Source organism: Ananas comosus, linkage group 4, assembly GCF_001540865.1.
Source record: "Ananas comosus cultivar F153 linkage group 4, ASM154086v1, whole genome shotgun sequence".
Classification (NCBI taxonomy): domain Eukaryota; kingdom Viridiplantae; phylum Streptophyta; class Magnoliopsida; order Poales; family Bromeliaceae; genus Ananas; species Ananas comosus.
The window spans coordinates 9,406,397-9,421,973 of NC_033624.1; the positions used below are offsets into that span (position 1 = coordinate 9,406,397).

Consider the following 15,577-nt stretch of genomic DNA (forward strand, 5'->3'; position numbering starts at 1 on the left):
AACTCATAAATTATTTTTTTTCATATTATAATACTATATTTTATATAATTATTTTGTACTTTGAACTATTAGACAAATTTTTGTATCAAATTATAGATAATGTTCTATACAAATTAAACTATTGATCGTATGATGTTGAGAATTTCAAGCGGCTCATTTAGGGCTCGAGCCCGCTCGATTCGAAATTAGGCTCGCTCGAGCTCGGCTCGAATTAATTTCAATCCAAGCTTGAGCTTAAATTTAGGCTCGAAATTAATTTCAAGCCGAATTTGAGCCGAGAGAAGCTCGCTCGAGCTCGGCTCGTTTCCACCCCTACCTCGGTGTATAGATGCTATGGGTGCATGCACTAATTTTATTCTCTAGTAGTAAATGTATAAGGCCTGTAGTGAAACTCTTTTAAGAATCTGAGGGCCTCAGCATCAAACTTAAAAAGTTCGAGGACCAAAATAGAACTTGGTTGAAACTCTAAGGACTATCGATGGAATTTGTTTTTCTGCTAGTGAAAGAACTATTAGCTTAAATGGACCAGCATTCTACTTTATGACGCGAGGTCAGATTGGGCCAAATTATGTTCGAAATAGCGTGAGACTGGATTGGCCTAAATCATGTACGAAGTGGTGTGAGACTGACTTGGGCTGAGTTACAATCGAAACTCCTGGATGCTATGTTTGTACACTTGAAATGCATTAATTAGTTGCATATTTCTAACTGCTCCAGATTTTGAAAATAATGGTTAGTGCTAACGATTCGACAAGAACTGATTTTTTTTTTTTTCTTTTTGCCGAATATCTGTTGTTGCTTCTCGAAGTAGAAAAAATTATGAGCAGGCAGGTGCTCAATTGATAATGATCTTGAGACAAGGTTAAGCAGAACAACATGATGAGAGTCATAGATGTAGACTGGTCCAGTTTGCTTGAACAGGAATAGAAGGAAATTATGCGGCTTGATCATCACACTTCGAAATATCCAAATCACAGTTCAATTACATATAGATAAATATCATCACATTACAATATACAGATACAGACACTGTCGATAAACAATACGCAATAAATACCACGAACTGACAACATTCTTGCAGGCAATTTTCTAGTGCTGTTGATTGGAAATTTTTTACAAGTTTTCAACTGTTGCCGGATTATTTTCACAACAAAAGAAAGGAGTAAAAAAAAAAAAAAAAAAAGAAGAATAAACCCAAGATGATAGAAATCTTATGATGGAGCCATCTAGAACTCCTGTGGCAGAGCAGAATCAGATTATAAACAAATCAAATATAAACAGCTGTTGAGATTTGTATAACTTAGCAGCAGGTACATGCTTCTCCCCTTTATTCCAAGTAGCAGATCATAGCCAACTGAAAGGATCTTCTGATCAATTTGAAGACCATTTTGATTCCATACTTGATAGTCGATGACTTGATTCTTAGTAAACTAACAGCCCTGGACTCACTCACCACATCTGGAAATCTTATTCTCTAAGCTAAAGCAAACAAATCAGCTAATAATTAAAACAGGATCGATAACCACTGCGTACAACACCAGCTTTCCTGAAACGGACAGTAATTTTAATATTCAAATTAGTCAAAACGAATGTAGATTTATGTATAATTTTCCAAGATAAATATACAGAAACAAGCTGTAAAGAGAAGTGCAAACAGATATAGATTTATGCATAGTTTCCTAAAACAAACTTTCAGAATTAACCTGAACTTTGATCATTGCAACAACTAACCGACTTTGAAAAATTTTTATTTCACAACTTAAACTTTTCAATTTGTGTCACTCGAGTCATTTGACGGCTCTGAGAAATTATCGCCCTCATCTGTTGCATCCGTACATCCATGAGCAATGCTTTCATGCATGCATCCGTCCGATCCGACAGTTTAATCTCTACTAACGAATAAGTTTGCATTTTTTCCTACCTAAGATCGGATGGTTAGATTGAAAGCCTGATATGCATCGTCAACGTGACAGATCAGAACGTCACCCAATTCTATACAAGCAAAAAGTACCAAGCATAATTTATATTACATCATTAAAAGTTTACAAATCCACTGGTGGTATAATAAATATTATGTTGAAAGAAATTTAAGAAGAAATAAAAGAGCACTACACCTTTGTAATGCTCGAGTTACGAGAACTAGTTCCTTCTCAAAACCCAAGTTTATGGCTCACATATGTTTGATTGTGAAAACTGAACTGCTCTATAATTTTTGGCGGAAGATAGAGTGCATGACGTTTATGTAGAAAAACTTCAGGAACTACTAAATTCATTCATTAAAATGACTCAAAAAAAAAAAGATGCCAAATGAATATGATGTGTTGGAGCCGTCATGCATGTTGTTTAGAATTATCTATCCAATGGACTATACATCAAAACGTAATATGAAAAAAGCAAAAAAAAAGGGAAAAAAGATGTTTTTCCAGGAAGGTGAAACCATGTAGATGCTGCCTGACTTTGAATTTTTCATTTCGGTACTTAGTCTTTCTTTTTTTTTAAACAAAAAAAAAAATAGCACCACTGCATCAAGGTTTAAAAAATAACCCATCAAATAACATAATATATAACTGCATTGCATAATATTCCATCAGAATAATATGTTGGAAGTTAATGCACTTTCTCAAGAATAAATTATCATATATGGAGTTAGCAATTTTTAGAGTTACATATTGAATAAGAAACTCTTAAAGCTATTAATTGTAAGTTATGAAAATTTAGATCTAAAACTCTCACAATTGAAGGCTATAAAAGGAGTTCTTCTCCTTCATTGTAATCATAAGATCAATTGAAATCCAATCATGATTATATAATTTTTATATGATTAAGACTCTTTTCTCTTGTCTATTACAGCCTCCTTTACTTATTCTCTATATAGTTAAATACTTTTCCTCCAGAGCCAACATAATAGGTACACTATTAATATTGGGCATAGAGATAGTGAAATAAAAAAAATAGGGTAAGCTTAAATATACGCCCCCCCCCCCCCTGATTTAGCGCATTTTATTTTGCTTTTTCATGTGGTTTAAAAAATTACACTCAATTATCTATGTGGTTTAACACTTTTTTATTTTGTCACCCTATGAACATGCAATTTTTATTTTTGTTTTGTTGACTATGTGGTTTTCAAAAAAAAAAAAAATTCCACTTTTACTGCTCTCTTTGACAGAAAATTTTTTTGCTGAATCAAGAATTAACCACAGAATAGTAAAGTGCAAATTTTGAACTACAAGATGGCTAACTGAAAACACACTAAACCACACGGGGGTAGATTAAAGCTTATTATCCAATAAAAAAAAATTATAAAGCAATTGGTACAATAGTTAATTTAAGAAATAAAAAAAATTGCAAGTTTCATGTACCTAATTTAAAATGTGCAATTGTTAAAAGTAGTGCCTGGGAGAGCGTACGAGGGCATACCACAAGCCAAGGAAAGCATACCTCCGAATTTTGGCAAAGCAAGCCAATGCTAGAGGACGACCCAGTCAAGTGATACCCTAGGGATGTGCAATATTTTACACCAATCTTGGCCATGAGGCTTTTGGCACCGCCTCTTCAACACCGGATTGCAGCCTATCAAGTCGAGCTGTGAAAGTGATCTCGGCAGATCCGGCAATGACATGATATTTGGGCAGTTGGAAATAGTCAGGTCTTCAAGGGATGATAGGCTTTCCAAGTTGTTAGGCAAGGACTTGATGCTGCAACTCCTGAATTCTAGTTCTTTGAGCGAGGTGAGGTGCTGAAGCACTTGCTCTTCCTCCGACCTGAATGATTCTTCTTTGAACTCCTCAATATCCAAGCGCTGGAGAGAGGCAAGGGTTTCTTCTGCGAGCAGCACATAGAGCAGCGAGGGAGCATCAGTGATGAAATCTCTTATAACAAGACTCCCTGACTCGGCTTTTGCATGGGCGAGTTTCGGACATCCCATCAAAAAGAGAACTGCAAGGTTATTGAACTCTTGCAAACCGAGCAACGAACCAATATTTGGATAGTTGGTGATTCTCAAACTCCAGAGTGATTTCAGATGACCCAGCTGAAGGGATGCCGCGAATGGATTAATGTTCGAGCCCTCTGAATCGATTGCGGAAGTCGGATCAGACAGCGAATCATTCAAATGCTTCCAATCACATGCCTCGATCTCAAGCATCTCTAGAGACGAGGGCAGGATAGCGGTGCTGCCACCTTCTGCAGATAGGTTGGGGCAAAAGGATACGATGAGCTCCCGCAATGAGCCGAGGGCTTCCAAACCCCCCAGTAAGGTTAGGAACCAGCATTGCTTGATATGTAGCTCTTCGAGCATCATCAGACATCCCAACACATCCGCCGAGGGAAGGGATGTAAGAGAAACAATATTACAAAGTTCCAGGGATTTTAGAGAAGCAAGACCTCGCAAACCTTCCCGCAATGTGCTGTTGGTGAGTGGGCATGAGCTGATATCAAGACTTTTAAGTGAATGGGGCAGGACTAGCTGCGCCTCCTCCCCCTGCTGGTTTTGGTAGACAATGTCCATGGCCTTTTCTAACCAGTTACGCAATTTCTGTTTGTCATACCCACGCCGTAAATCCCACTCTATTTCCGATACAATATGGGATCCGTGCGTAGCAACCAAGCCCTCCATAAAAGTCACTACTTGTGAAATTCTTACGTCTTGTATGGACCTAATAATTGCTAAATCCTCTTTGGAGACAATTGGAAGGGAGCAAGCAGAAAGCACGAGCTTTTTCAGGGTTAGGGAAAGGATCGGGAGTTGCTTTAGCTGTCGGCATTCGTTAAGCTCAAGAGATATAAGATTGTGTAAGAGGTATCGGTCTCCTACCATCCAACTTGGCAATAGGCAACCCTGATAGCCCATGATATTGAGATGATGAAGATCGGGAGGCGGACGAAGACCCTTGAGTACTTGTGCATCCATATCTGACGATCTGCTAATGTTATCGGTGGTACTCCATTCTAAACAAAGTTCCTCAATACCTTTTATCTCCACAGGGGCCTCCCCCTTTTCTTTAACATTCTCAAGACCCTTAATATGTATTGAATACCCCTGAAAATTTCTTAGGCTCTCCAGTTGTTTCAAGCAGCCAATCCCAACAACATTCAGAATCACGTCATGGATATATAAATGCCGCAAATTAATCCAGTTGGCTAGTCCTTTTGCTACAAATGGACATTTTCCTATATACAAAAACTCTAAATGGTAGTGTGTAGAAACTGATTTTGGCAAAATTTTAAATGATGACCCAGAAAGATTAAGGTAGCGCAGATGCTTCAAGTCCCCAATTGATTTTGGTAGTTTTCTTAATTTGAATTCGCCAAGATCCACCACCCTTAGTTTTTTCAGTTTGACAAATATGCTGTGGAGAAGATCATCAATGTAATCATAATCATCAAAATAATCATAATAAGTCGTCGTAAGGATTATCAACGTGCGTAGATTTTTTAAATTGCATATCTTCTCAACGAGATCACTCAGTGCGTCGATACGGAGGGAAAGATGACGAATCTCTTGAGGTACTACTGCTGCTGTCGAATTTCCTTCAACTCTAAGATATCGATCTTTAGAAACCTTCACAGCTAGATCATGCAATAGATCATGGGTAGTGTAGAGATCATCGTCCTTTGTTGGTTGAAAGAAAGAGCTAGATAGCAATTCATCAAAGTAATCTTGGCCTATATCCTCAATTCTCTCGCTCTCATCCACTGTCTTGATGAAGCCCTCAGCGACCCACAGGTGAATTAGCTTCTTGCGCTGGATTTCATAACCCTTAGAAAATAGACTGCAATATGAGAAGCACCTCTGCAAGTGTGCTTCTAGGTTTTGATAACTCCACAACAGAGATTTCATGGTGTCTTTCAATAGGTCTCCACTTAAAATCTTCTTCCAAAAATCCACATCTGGCCTTTTGCGTAGCTGACTACCAACCATTCTCACCGCTAAGGGAGAGCCGCGCAGCTTCGCTGCGTTCTCCTTCACTATCTCTTCCAATTTCTTGCATAGCTCATTGTCATCAATTATGGGTTCACCAAAGGCGTAGTACGTGAACAAGGACAAGAAGTCATTTTCTTCTAGATCCTTTAAGTCTACAATGTTTCTACCATGAACGCCTAAGGCCACCGCCACTCCCTTCTCGCGGGTTGTAATTAAGATCTTGCTTCCTCTATTGCCCACTCGTAACGGAGCGAGCAACTGCTCCCATTCCAGCTCGGCCGCCTCTTTCTCTCTCCATACATCGTCCAATACGAGTAAAAACTTCTTTGATCTTAGAGAAACTTCCAATTTTCCTTGAAGGATGTCGAGACTATCAAGGCGAGGGCATTCCTCTCCAGATGCCGATTCCACCATCTCTCTTGTCAACTCTTTAACATCAAATATCTGGGACACATGAACCCACATGGTGACATCGAAATGCTTGGCTTCTTTTTCGCGGTCACAAACATACTGTGCAAGAGTAGTCTTCCCAGCTCCTCCTAGACCAACTATGGCTACAATAGAATAGTTTTTGACAGAGCTAGATTCAGTTTCTAGCCCCGCCGAGCCATGTAGCAGGTTTATTACATGATTGCAATCTTTGTCTCGGCCGATCACTTTATGTGTGAGTCGCGAGGTGGTGACCATTCGACCTGACTTTTTGGTGGTTTGAGATTCTGTTACATTGCTAACCCCTAGGAGCGAAAGGATTTCATTAGCTTTCGCAGCTGTCTTCTCCAGATTCATCAAGCTCTTCTTTAGCCTTATATTTTGCGGCACAATCCTGCAGTTTTTTATTAAGTATTTGATTAGAGGAAGAGATTCAAGACGCACCTTGATTCCCCCTGCGCTACTCTTCACTTTTTGTTTGAGAAGATAATAGTCGTGTAGGTCCAGCGCGTCCTCGGCTTCGTAAACTGCATCCTCGAGACTCTTCAGCCAACCACAGAGGCGGTCTTTATGCGGGCTCTTTTCTGCGGCCTCGATCAGTATCTCCATTCGGGGGATGAGAATTCTCTCCAAATCCCGCAGCTTTTCAGCCACATCCATGCCAAGGTAGGAATAGCCCTTCTTGAGGAGGTCGATCAGGAACGGAGACGAAGCGAACCATTTGAGTCCCGCGAGTACTACGGACTCCGCCATCGACTCGCCGATTAGATGACAACGACAGTGACGACGATGACGACGACCAGAGTTTGAGAGATCAAATAGAGCAAGAAGGAAACAGAGAAGGGAAAGAGAGAGCTTCAATGTATGAATTTGAGAGAGACAAAGATGAGAAAAAGAGAACAAATGTAGAGTGGGAATAAAGAAGCCGTTGTGGAACAAGTTAAGCCAAAGAATAAAGAAAGAGATGAGGAAAGGTATCACCGCATCAGCGCGCTGGTGCTCTGCGCGGGCCTTTTTCAACTTTTTCCGGTTGGCAAAAAAATGTATGGAAACCCCTCCAACTATACGACATTTTTAAAATGGTACTCCCAGAATTTTCCTAAAACTTTTCGATCAAAAGTTATTACTTTAGTTAAATTAATGAGCTAAAAAACATTCTCAGCTTAAGCTAAACCACGCAGGGTCTAATTAAAACTTACCCAATCAACTAACCCCTCATTACTGCGAACTCCTCACCCGAGTCTCAACCCCCCATTTCTCTCTCCTCTCAATATGGCGGCGATTCGCGGCGCCCCCGGCGGATTCCGGCGGCGGCGGCGGCGGGGATGTCGGGGTCGGGGGCGAATCATCGCATGTTGGTGCTGGGGACGGGATTCGTGGGGCGCTACGCGTCGGAGCGCTTGATCGAACACGACGACGAAGAAGACGAAGTAGGGTGGTGAGATGCGATCTCGTCCTTTCTCCCTCTTCTCTCTCTAATCCGTGTTCTTCATTACTTCGATCGTCTCCTCGGATACCTTTTTTTTTTTAATTTTCTTTTTCCGTTGCTACAGGTACTGTCGACTATACTACACTTTTGATCCTCAAACTATGATGATTTATTGTAATTTTTGCTCGAACAGTAATTAAAATGATGTGAACAGTAATTAAAGGGTCATGTCGCTTTTACATTAGCAATACAATAATACTTATTAGTTTACAAAGTTTGAATAAGCAATTGTAATAAATTAAAATTTGAAGATCAAAGGATCACGTGCCTCGGGACCAATAGTGTAATTTAGCCTTTTATTTGCTAATAACCTCTTCTTATTTTTACCTACGAATTAAAAAAGGACAAATTATTATTTTTTTTGCCAATTTCTGTAGTACTGTAAATAAATCTACTATGTTAGACAGAAGGTACACTGGTTTGAGATTATGGATTTTAAAAATAGATTTATTGAAAGCTGTTGTCAAGTTATTCTCAATTATTTTGTTCAGCATCTGTGGTACTTTCTCGTTCTTTCTTGTCAAATGGGTCAGAATTGTTGACCTCCATCTAAAACAGTAGGTTTGTTAACAATAGTGTGAAGCCTAGAGCCCCTTTATTTTACCGAAGGTGATGTTCGGGTTGAAGCAGGAACTAGAGTTTAAGTGAAAAGTTTGCGAAGCATAATGGAATTCAAAATTCTACTTCTGAATAATTTGTAGAGAAAAATGGAATCCAAAATATTAGTTCCGAATTGCTTATACCAAGGCATAATAATTAACTGTTTCTTGAGTTCTTTGCTACAAAAAAATTCTGCTAGTTATACTCTAAAAAAGATGTTGTTGTTATTGCCTGATATGGATAGTTTTCATACAGAGGCCTTGTTGTTTAAATTCTATAAGCTACTTGTCTACGACTGTTGTTTTTGATCACTTCACTTTTTGAGCTTAGGCAAGTCTCCGGGACCTGCACTAGCGCTGCAAAGAAAAGAGAACTTGAGAAGATTGGAATTGATGCTTTCATCTTTGATGCAACTAAAAGCAAGTATGACTTTCTTGCATTGCTGTTAAGCTTCTTCTTTATTCTATGCTTTCTTGTTTCAAGGTTCATCATCTATGCTTTCTTTATTCTATGCTTTCTTGTTTCAAGGTTCATCATCTTGAGAATTTGGGACCCTACGACTTTATTCCTGCGAACAATTCTTTTCATATTACATTGTGTTTGTAGTTAGAATCTTATGACTTATCACCTACATTGGCTATCTATTTCATCAGACATTAAGGTCTTATATGTAACAACATACAGATCTTACCTGAATTATGGCATATTTCAAAATAGATAGATACCTTAACTACCAAAAGTTTTGAATAACTAACCGAGCTTTCGCCATTGTTGTCAGAAAATTTTGCCCAGTTCAGTTAGAATGTCCAATTAAGTGAAAAAAATGTTCCACAAAAAAGTCAAAAATACGATTTTCTTTGTTTGAGGAGATACACTTAAATCAAATAAACTCCATGATTTGGTAGTTAAATTCAAAATGTGTTATAATTCAAATAAGATCTGTATATTTTGATGTTATTCTGTCCTTCTAACTTGTTTTTTGGATTTTCTGTCTTTACGAACTACTCTGTTCATACGGTTCTCTCCAGGATGACAGATCTTCACACTTTGAAACATGCAACTCATCTGCTCATCTCCATTCCAACTATTGCAGGCATTGGCGATCCTGTATGTTAAACTGTAATCGAGTTCCTTCTTTATTCATTAAGTTCTTTCTTCAACAACCATTTGTTTTTACATTATGTCATTTAGCGAACTTCTGTATAGGCATGGCTCTTCCGAATGTCTTATGCAGTTACTCTTTTCATATGAAGACTTACGAAATACATTGAGCCATGGAAACCTTCGGTGGCTATGTTACTTATCATCAACAAGTAGGTACAAATTCAAAATGCCTTTTTGTATGATTTTCACTTCATAGCCTTGTTTACGCTCAATCTATTGTACGGTTAAATTCTGCCTAATTCCCATTAGCCATTCCTCACTTTTCTCACTTTTGTTCTTATTCTTGTTGCCGCCGCACTAGGTTGAAATCTTTAGGCATAATAGATATCGAAGAATAAATAGCTCATAGAATTGACTGGTGCAAGAGGATTCATAATACATATATCTCTCTGTTTCTTTGGGGATTTATACAGTGGAACAAGTTGAAAATTGAACATGATTATTTTGAATCCAATGTAGTTGTATACTCTGCTTGTTGAGTAGACAATGGTTTTTTTTCTTCTTTTTTTTTAACCTCACTCGTAGGAAAGTCCTTGTCTAATCTTACATGGCAGGTGTTTATGGAGATTGTGGAGGCGCCTTGGTTGACGAGGAGTAAGCAGCTACTTTGTTATGAACTTCAAACAGTGTATTTTTGATAATATAATTTCATGCGATTTTCACCTTATCCAAACGCTAACGCAGCTATCCTGCGAACCCGAAAAGTGAGTCTGCTAAACTAAGATTAGCAGCAGAGAAAGGGTGGTCGCAACTAGGGAGTGAACTAGGTCTATCAGTTTACATATTTCGACTTGGAGGAATATATGGCCCTGGAAGAAGGTTCGCACCTTGTAGTCCCTACAATTTTCCCTTTCCACCACTGTTTTTCCATTTTTAATTGCAAGAGATTTCATGAGGTATAGATATGAAGCCAACAGCAAGAGCCAGAGGGCATATCGATCTACAATATACCCTGCAGCGAGCCAGCAACAAAAGAAATTTATAAATTTCATCTTAATGATGGAATTTTCTAATAATTGTTCATTTGTATTTGCTTTCCTGTTGTGCTTATTGGCTGCCCAAAACACTACTAAATATAAAGAAGATTTTAGGATGGCGCTATTGTGGTGGATCCGTACATTTCTACTCCTGTGTATATCCAAACTGTTTAAATGATAGGATCACTTTTCTGAGTTAGTGTTTAATTTATAGTTCTTTTGTCTTGTACAACTGTAATGACTTATTATCACTTAATTTAGTGCTCTGGACACCATGGTTAAAAGGAAATCCTTGTCAAAAGGACAAAAGCTGAGGGAGTCGAGGCAATACACTGCGCGAGTTCATGTTGCTGATATTTATCAGGCGATTAAAGCAAGCTTCAAAGTACCATCTTCAGGGTATGTGATATTTTTATTTTCTCTAATTAGATCTTTTCTAAGTTCATCTGGAGCACTACATCTGTATTTCACTCATTCTAAAGTTTTCGTTTATTTTACAGCTGAGTTAAACAAAAATATAGAAACCTTACGCAAACCATAGTACATTCTAAAATTCGTACCGTGTTCGATGATCATCCTTGTGGCTTTTCTTTCAGGAGGATATACAACGTCGTCGATGATGACCCCGCTTCTCGAGCTGAAGTGTTTGCTTTCGCTCGGAACTTGTTAGAGCACAGGTTTCCTGATATGGCGAAAGAGTTTGGTGATGTTAGTTTACCAGATTTAGCATCAACTGAGAAGAAAATGCATGGTGAAAAGCGTGTATCGAATGCTCGTTTGAAGAACGAGCTCGGCGTCAGGCTGTTGTACCCGACGTATCGATCCGGGCTGCAGAGTATTTTTGACTCATGGTCAGTTGATAATTACTAGCCATGAGAGTTGAAGAACAAAATGTTGTGGAGATATCTTAGGAGAAAAGTAGTAAGAAGTTGAAGCATTCTCTATTCTTGTTTTTCATTAACACATTTTTGTTTTGTTATTCTGTGATTTGAAAAATGCAACTTGGCTATACAATGATATTGTTTTTGTTTCAACAGAAGAATCTGAAGTTGAATAAAATAGCAAAATGAGAATCATCTCAACTACATTGCCATGGTTAGTGTGGAACAAACAGCTTCCCACCACACAAAAAGCAAAGGACTCTTCATCTGGCAAAACACTAGTAACCATAACTGGCGCTAAAAGCAGAAGCAGTATCAGTGCCATACAGGTGAGGCCACAGAGATCACATCAAGTGTAGCTTTTCTTTCCTGATCATATATATATATATATATATATATATATATATATATATATATATATATATAGAACTAGGCTACTATACTATCGGTAGCACGGAGCGCTCCGTGCTACCAAGTTGTTTTCGATGATGCGGCTTCCAAATTGACGATCGGCTCCGTTAGACTTGATCTACACTATTGAAAGTTATTAGTAAATTAAATTTCATAATTTTCGATACATTTACCTATAAAAACGATACATCTTAAAGTTGCCGACACGACAAATAAAAATCTCATGAAAGATGTAATAAAAGATTTAATTTCCAAGATCTAGATTCATACTGATCTTACTCTAAATATGTGGAAAAGAATTTTTCTATTAAATTTCACTGATCTGGATTGATTTATATACCGTTAAACTCACAAACACACCACATCGGCCATTAAAATTATCAATTTTGAGATCTTTTGATCACTAGTCAAATGATGTCGAAAAAATATGAAATTTAGTTTTCAAATACTTTCTATAGTGTAGATCAAGTCTAACGGAACCGATCGTCGATTTGGAAGCCGCATCATCGAAAACAACTTGGTAGCACGGAGCGCTCCGTGCTACCGATAGCATAGTAGCCGGACTCTATATATATATACTCAACTTATCCTATCATTATACCAAAGATATTGGTGATACTGCAACACGGCGTAGAAACCAGTAGCATTGCACGCATTACTTCAAACAGAATCTCAACAATATAACTCATCGACTGCAAAGCAAAATCTGAAACTCTCTCCCTAAAACGACTAAAATATTTTTTGTTGCAGCTACTGCAGCAACAGATCAGGAAAGGGTAACTGCTTAGAGTAAACTACTACTTTTATTGACTAAAAAACCGTAGTACATCATGTGGGCTATTACAGATACAATAGATACAAGAGGTTAGTTCAACACTTATGGCTTATTACGTCTACCTTCAACTCGGAAATTTATTAGATAATTAATGGTGTTACAATTATTAGGGCCACTGAAGTGCATCCAAAGCCTGTTTATGGACCAGGGCATCTCCCGCCGCCACCACATTAAAACCTAAAATAGATTCAAGAAACAAGGTGTAAGTAAAAAATTCTCAACCCCACAAGAAAGAAAAGAATCCAACTCCATAGGAAACATGTGGGAGATTCAAGTATATTTGGATTACTAGCTCATATTCTTTCTCACCACAATATTTAACTACTATAAAGTGATTATCATGACCAGCAGCTAACTGAAAGAAATAATCAAAGAAAATTGGATAGAGAGATTATTTTACTGCTAATATATCATACTTGTGGGGTGTGATTGAGGAGAGGCCTCCCAATGGAGCTTATTTCCTTTCCAATCAGTTATTTTGCCACCGGCGCCTTCTATCACCGGCACCAACGATAGGAAATCATAGGGCTGCGAAAGAAGTTGAGAAGTGTGTAATAAGCTGATGTTTCCATTAACCTCAAACATGTCACGAAGCTTTCCAACCAAGGAAGATAAAGAGCAGCAGCAAATTAAAGAGGATTATACAGCATGCCAAGATATGAACTTGGAAGCAAGTGAACAATAAAAAAAAATTAAATAACAAAAACATTTGCCGGTTCAAAGAGATACAATTGGTTATAACCACCTCACCTTCAAGCCGGATTCGATAACAAGATCCACAAAACCAGAAGCCAAAAGAGCATAGGCGTAGCAATCGCAACCATATAATGGGACTTTCACCTAGCACCACAGGAGAAAGAAAGAAACACATAAGCAAGTCACATATCTAGAAGAAATTTATCTTAGCATTGTTCAATGTTGAAAGGAATAGATAACTCCAAAGACCCACATCATTTGCTGACTCAAATTGGCTACTACGATGTTAATTTTCATTTGAGAAGTCTACATCTATTCACACAACCTTATTTCTCACACGAATAAATGCTTCCTCAGCATCTCCACTGAAAAGGTGTGGACTTGTTGTGTACCTGAGAAAGATATATGTCATTGCAAAAGGGCACGGCGGTAAACTATCAATTGGCATTTGTTAGTTTATACATCCAAGGGTCAGGATGAAAAGTATATGAGAGTGTGACAAGTTGTGCATACTTAGATTAAACAGAATTAACAACAAAATTGTAAGGTGTCTAACAAGAAGACATACAAGTAAGCTTGTGAAAGAATGCTACACGGGCGAGTTGAAATTTCTCGTCCATTCAAAATCGTTCTCCTGCCTCTAACCCCAACCCATCTTTCTCTTAATACTGGCTGATCAATAATGCCGACAATCTGAGAAATGAACGACGCAAATCAGCTTCCAACAAAAGGTCTATCATGAATAACGCGAACAAGCATGCATACAAATAAATCACAGGGCATGTCCAAAATTTTACCGGTTCTCCCTTGTAGAGAAGAGCAATAAGAGTACCAAATAAGGGTTTTCCTGAAAATATAGTCGATTACAAAGCAATCAATCCAAAAATCCTAACTTGTTCACTTCAATTTAAAATTTTAAGCTTTATTACCGGTAATGAAGCTTTTAGTCCCATCAATTGGATCCAAAACCCATACATAATCAGCAGAATCCTCCTTACACCTCCAACCATTCTCCTCCCCAAAACTGCATCAACATTCAAACTTCAAAATTTCTACCTTTTCCTTCTAAACCTTCAATTTCAAGCAAATTAGCAAGTTAGCAATCTCACACAGCATGAGAAGGGAAGCTCTCCAGTATGATAGACACCATCGACTCCTCCGCCTCCCGATCCGCAATAGTCACAGGACCTACAAATCCAATCCACCTCACACCATTAGAGAGAGCTACGGAGAGCTCGATCTATAGAGAGAGAGAAGGGGAACGCTTACTGAGATCCTCCTTGTCGATGATGTCGAACCTCTGGCGAAAGTACTTGCGGAGAACCTCCCCGGCGACATCCGCCGCCCTGTTCGCCACCTCGAGCATCCGATCCATGTCCCGGTCGCTCACCTCCGTCGCATCCACGTTGCTCCCCCTCGCCGTCTCCGATCCGGAAACCGGGGATCGCCTCGGAGCCCCGATCCGATCGGCGCGAGCGCGGAGCCTCCGAGGAGTGGTCGAGGAGGGGATGCGGAGCGGAGGGAAGGGTTTAAGGTTAGGGTTAGGGTTTGCGTGGCGGCGGTGGGAGGAAGGGTTTAGGGCATGGGCGCGGTGGCGAGGGAGAGAGGGAGAGGAGAGCATTGCGAGGGGATTTAGAGAGAGAGAGAGAGGAGAGTTTAAATAGGCGCGGGAGAGAGAGAGAGAGAGAGAGAGAGAGAGAGAGAGAGAGAGGTAGTGGAGAAGGACGTGGAGAGCACCGGCGAGAGCTCCGTGACGAGTGTGTTTTTTTTTTTTTTTTTTTTTTCGAAGCTTTAATTACACGGCGCCGTTGTACGCACCGGAATACATTATATGTCATCTCAGCCGTCCACCGCATCCGACGGTTCAGATGTAATCTGCTATAGGCTATTTTGATTCAACTATCCAGAGCTGGGTAACGTCTCGGTTTGTTAGACTCTTTGTTTTGACGCCTTGTATTTGCTTTTTTTTTTAGACCCTTTTTCTTTTGCCTTTTAGCTTCTCCCGAGCCCCTTACAACTTTCCTTCGTATAGGTAAATTCAATTGCTTAGTGAACGAAGCAAATAGCGTGTTATTTTTCTCTCTTTCTAAAAAAAACTATCCGATCTTTCAAAATTCTAATTTTACTATCTAATAATTCAATTTATTTGATTTGAGTCGGTCAACGGCACTT

General features: G+C 39.0%; 3 protein-coding genes across 7 annotated transcripts; 1 reads left to right on the forward strand and 2 right to left on the reverse strand.

The window, feature by feature from the left end:
- LOC109708856 (putative disease resistance protein RGA3) lies at positions 964–7,640 on the reverse strand. 3 transcript variants are annotated; one of them, XM_020230735.1, is made up of 3 exons: positions 7,552–7,640; positions 3,439–7,457; positions 964–1,546 (listed from the first exon to the last, which is right to left on the reverse strand). In XM_020230735.1, exon 2 carries the CDS (start codon positions 7,103–7,105, stop codon positions 3,467–3,469), a length of 3,639 nt encoding a protein of 1,212 aa, XP_020086324.1. In that variant the 5' UTR covers positions 7,106–7,457; positions 7,552–7,640; the 3' UTR covers positions 964–1,546; positions 3,439–3,466. The 3 variants fall into 3 exon arrangements, with proteins under 3 accessions (XP_020086324.1, XP_020086323.1, XP_020086325.1); XM_020230734.1 differs by lacking the exon at positions 7,552–7,640 and having other exon boundaries at positions 3,439–7,546; XM_020230736.1 differs by lacking the exon at positions 7,552–7,640 and having other exon boundaries at positions 3,418–7,546.
- Positions 7,586–12,947, forward strand: LOC109708858 (protein YeeZ). 3 transcript variants are annotated; one of them, XR_002215831.1, is made up of 11 exons: positions 7,586–7,637; positions 7,669–7,790; positions 8,772–8,864; positions 9,470–9,548; positions 9,676–9,754; positions 10,160–10,199; positions 10,290–10,424; positions 10,844–10,981; positions 11,179–11,503; positions 11,620–11,792; positions 12,625–12,947. XR_002215831.1 is itself a non-coding variant. In XM_020230738.1 (9 exons), the coding sequence occupies exons 2-9, from the start codon at positions 7,678–7,680 to the stop codon at positions 11,450–11,452; spliced, it is 951 nt and encodes a 316-aa protein (XP_020086327.1). In that variant the 5' UTR covers positions 7,586–7,637; positions 7,669–7,677; the 3' UTR covers positions 11,453–11,545. The 3 variants fall into 3 exon arrangements, 2 of the variants coding, with proteins under 2 accessions (XP_020086327.1, XP_020086328.1); XM_020230738.1 differs by lacking the exons at positions 11,620–11,792; positions 12,625–12,947 and having other exon boundaries at positions 11,179–11,545; XM_020230739.1 differs by lacking the exons at positions 10,160–10,199; positions 10,290–10,424; positions 11,620–11,792; positions 12,625–12,947 and having other exon boundaries at positions 9,676–9,758; positions 11,179–11,616.
- Positions 12,659–15,091, reverse strand: LOC109708857 (bifunctional phosphatase IMPL2, chloroplastic; the record flags this gene model as incomplete). The annotated part of the gene is given in 9 exon segments (XM_020230737.1): positions 12,659–12,886; positions 13,126–13,237; positions 13,460–13,549; positions 13,731–13,797; positions 13,974–14,098; positions 14,203–14,252; positions 14,335–14,429; positions 14,515–14,593; positions 14,675–15,091. Coding segments are annotated over 9 exon segments (1,041 nt in total). The 3' UTR covers positions 12,659–12,815.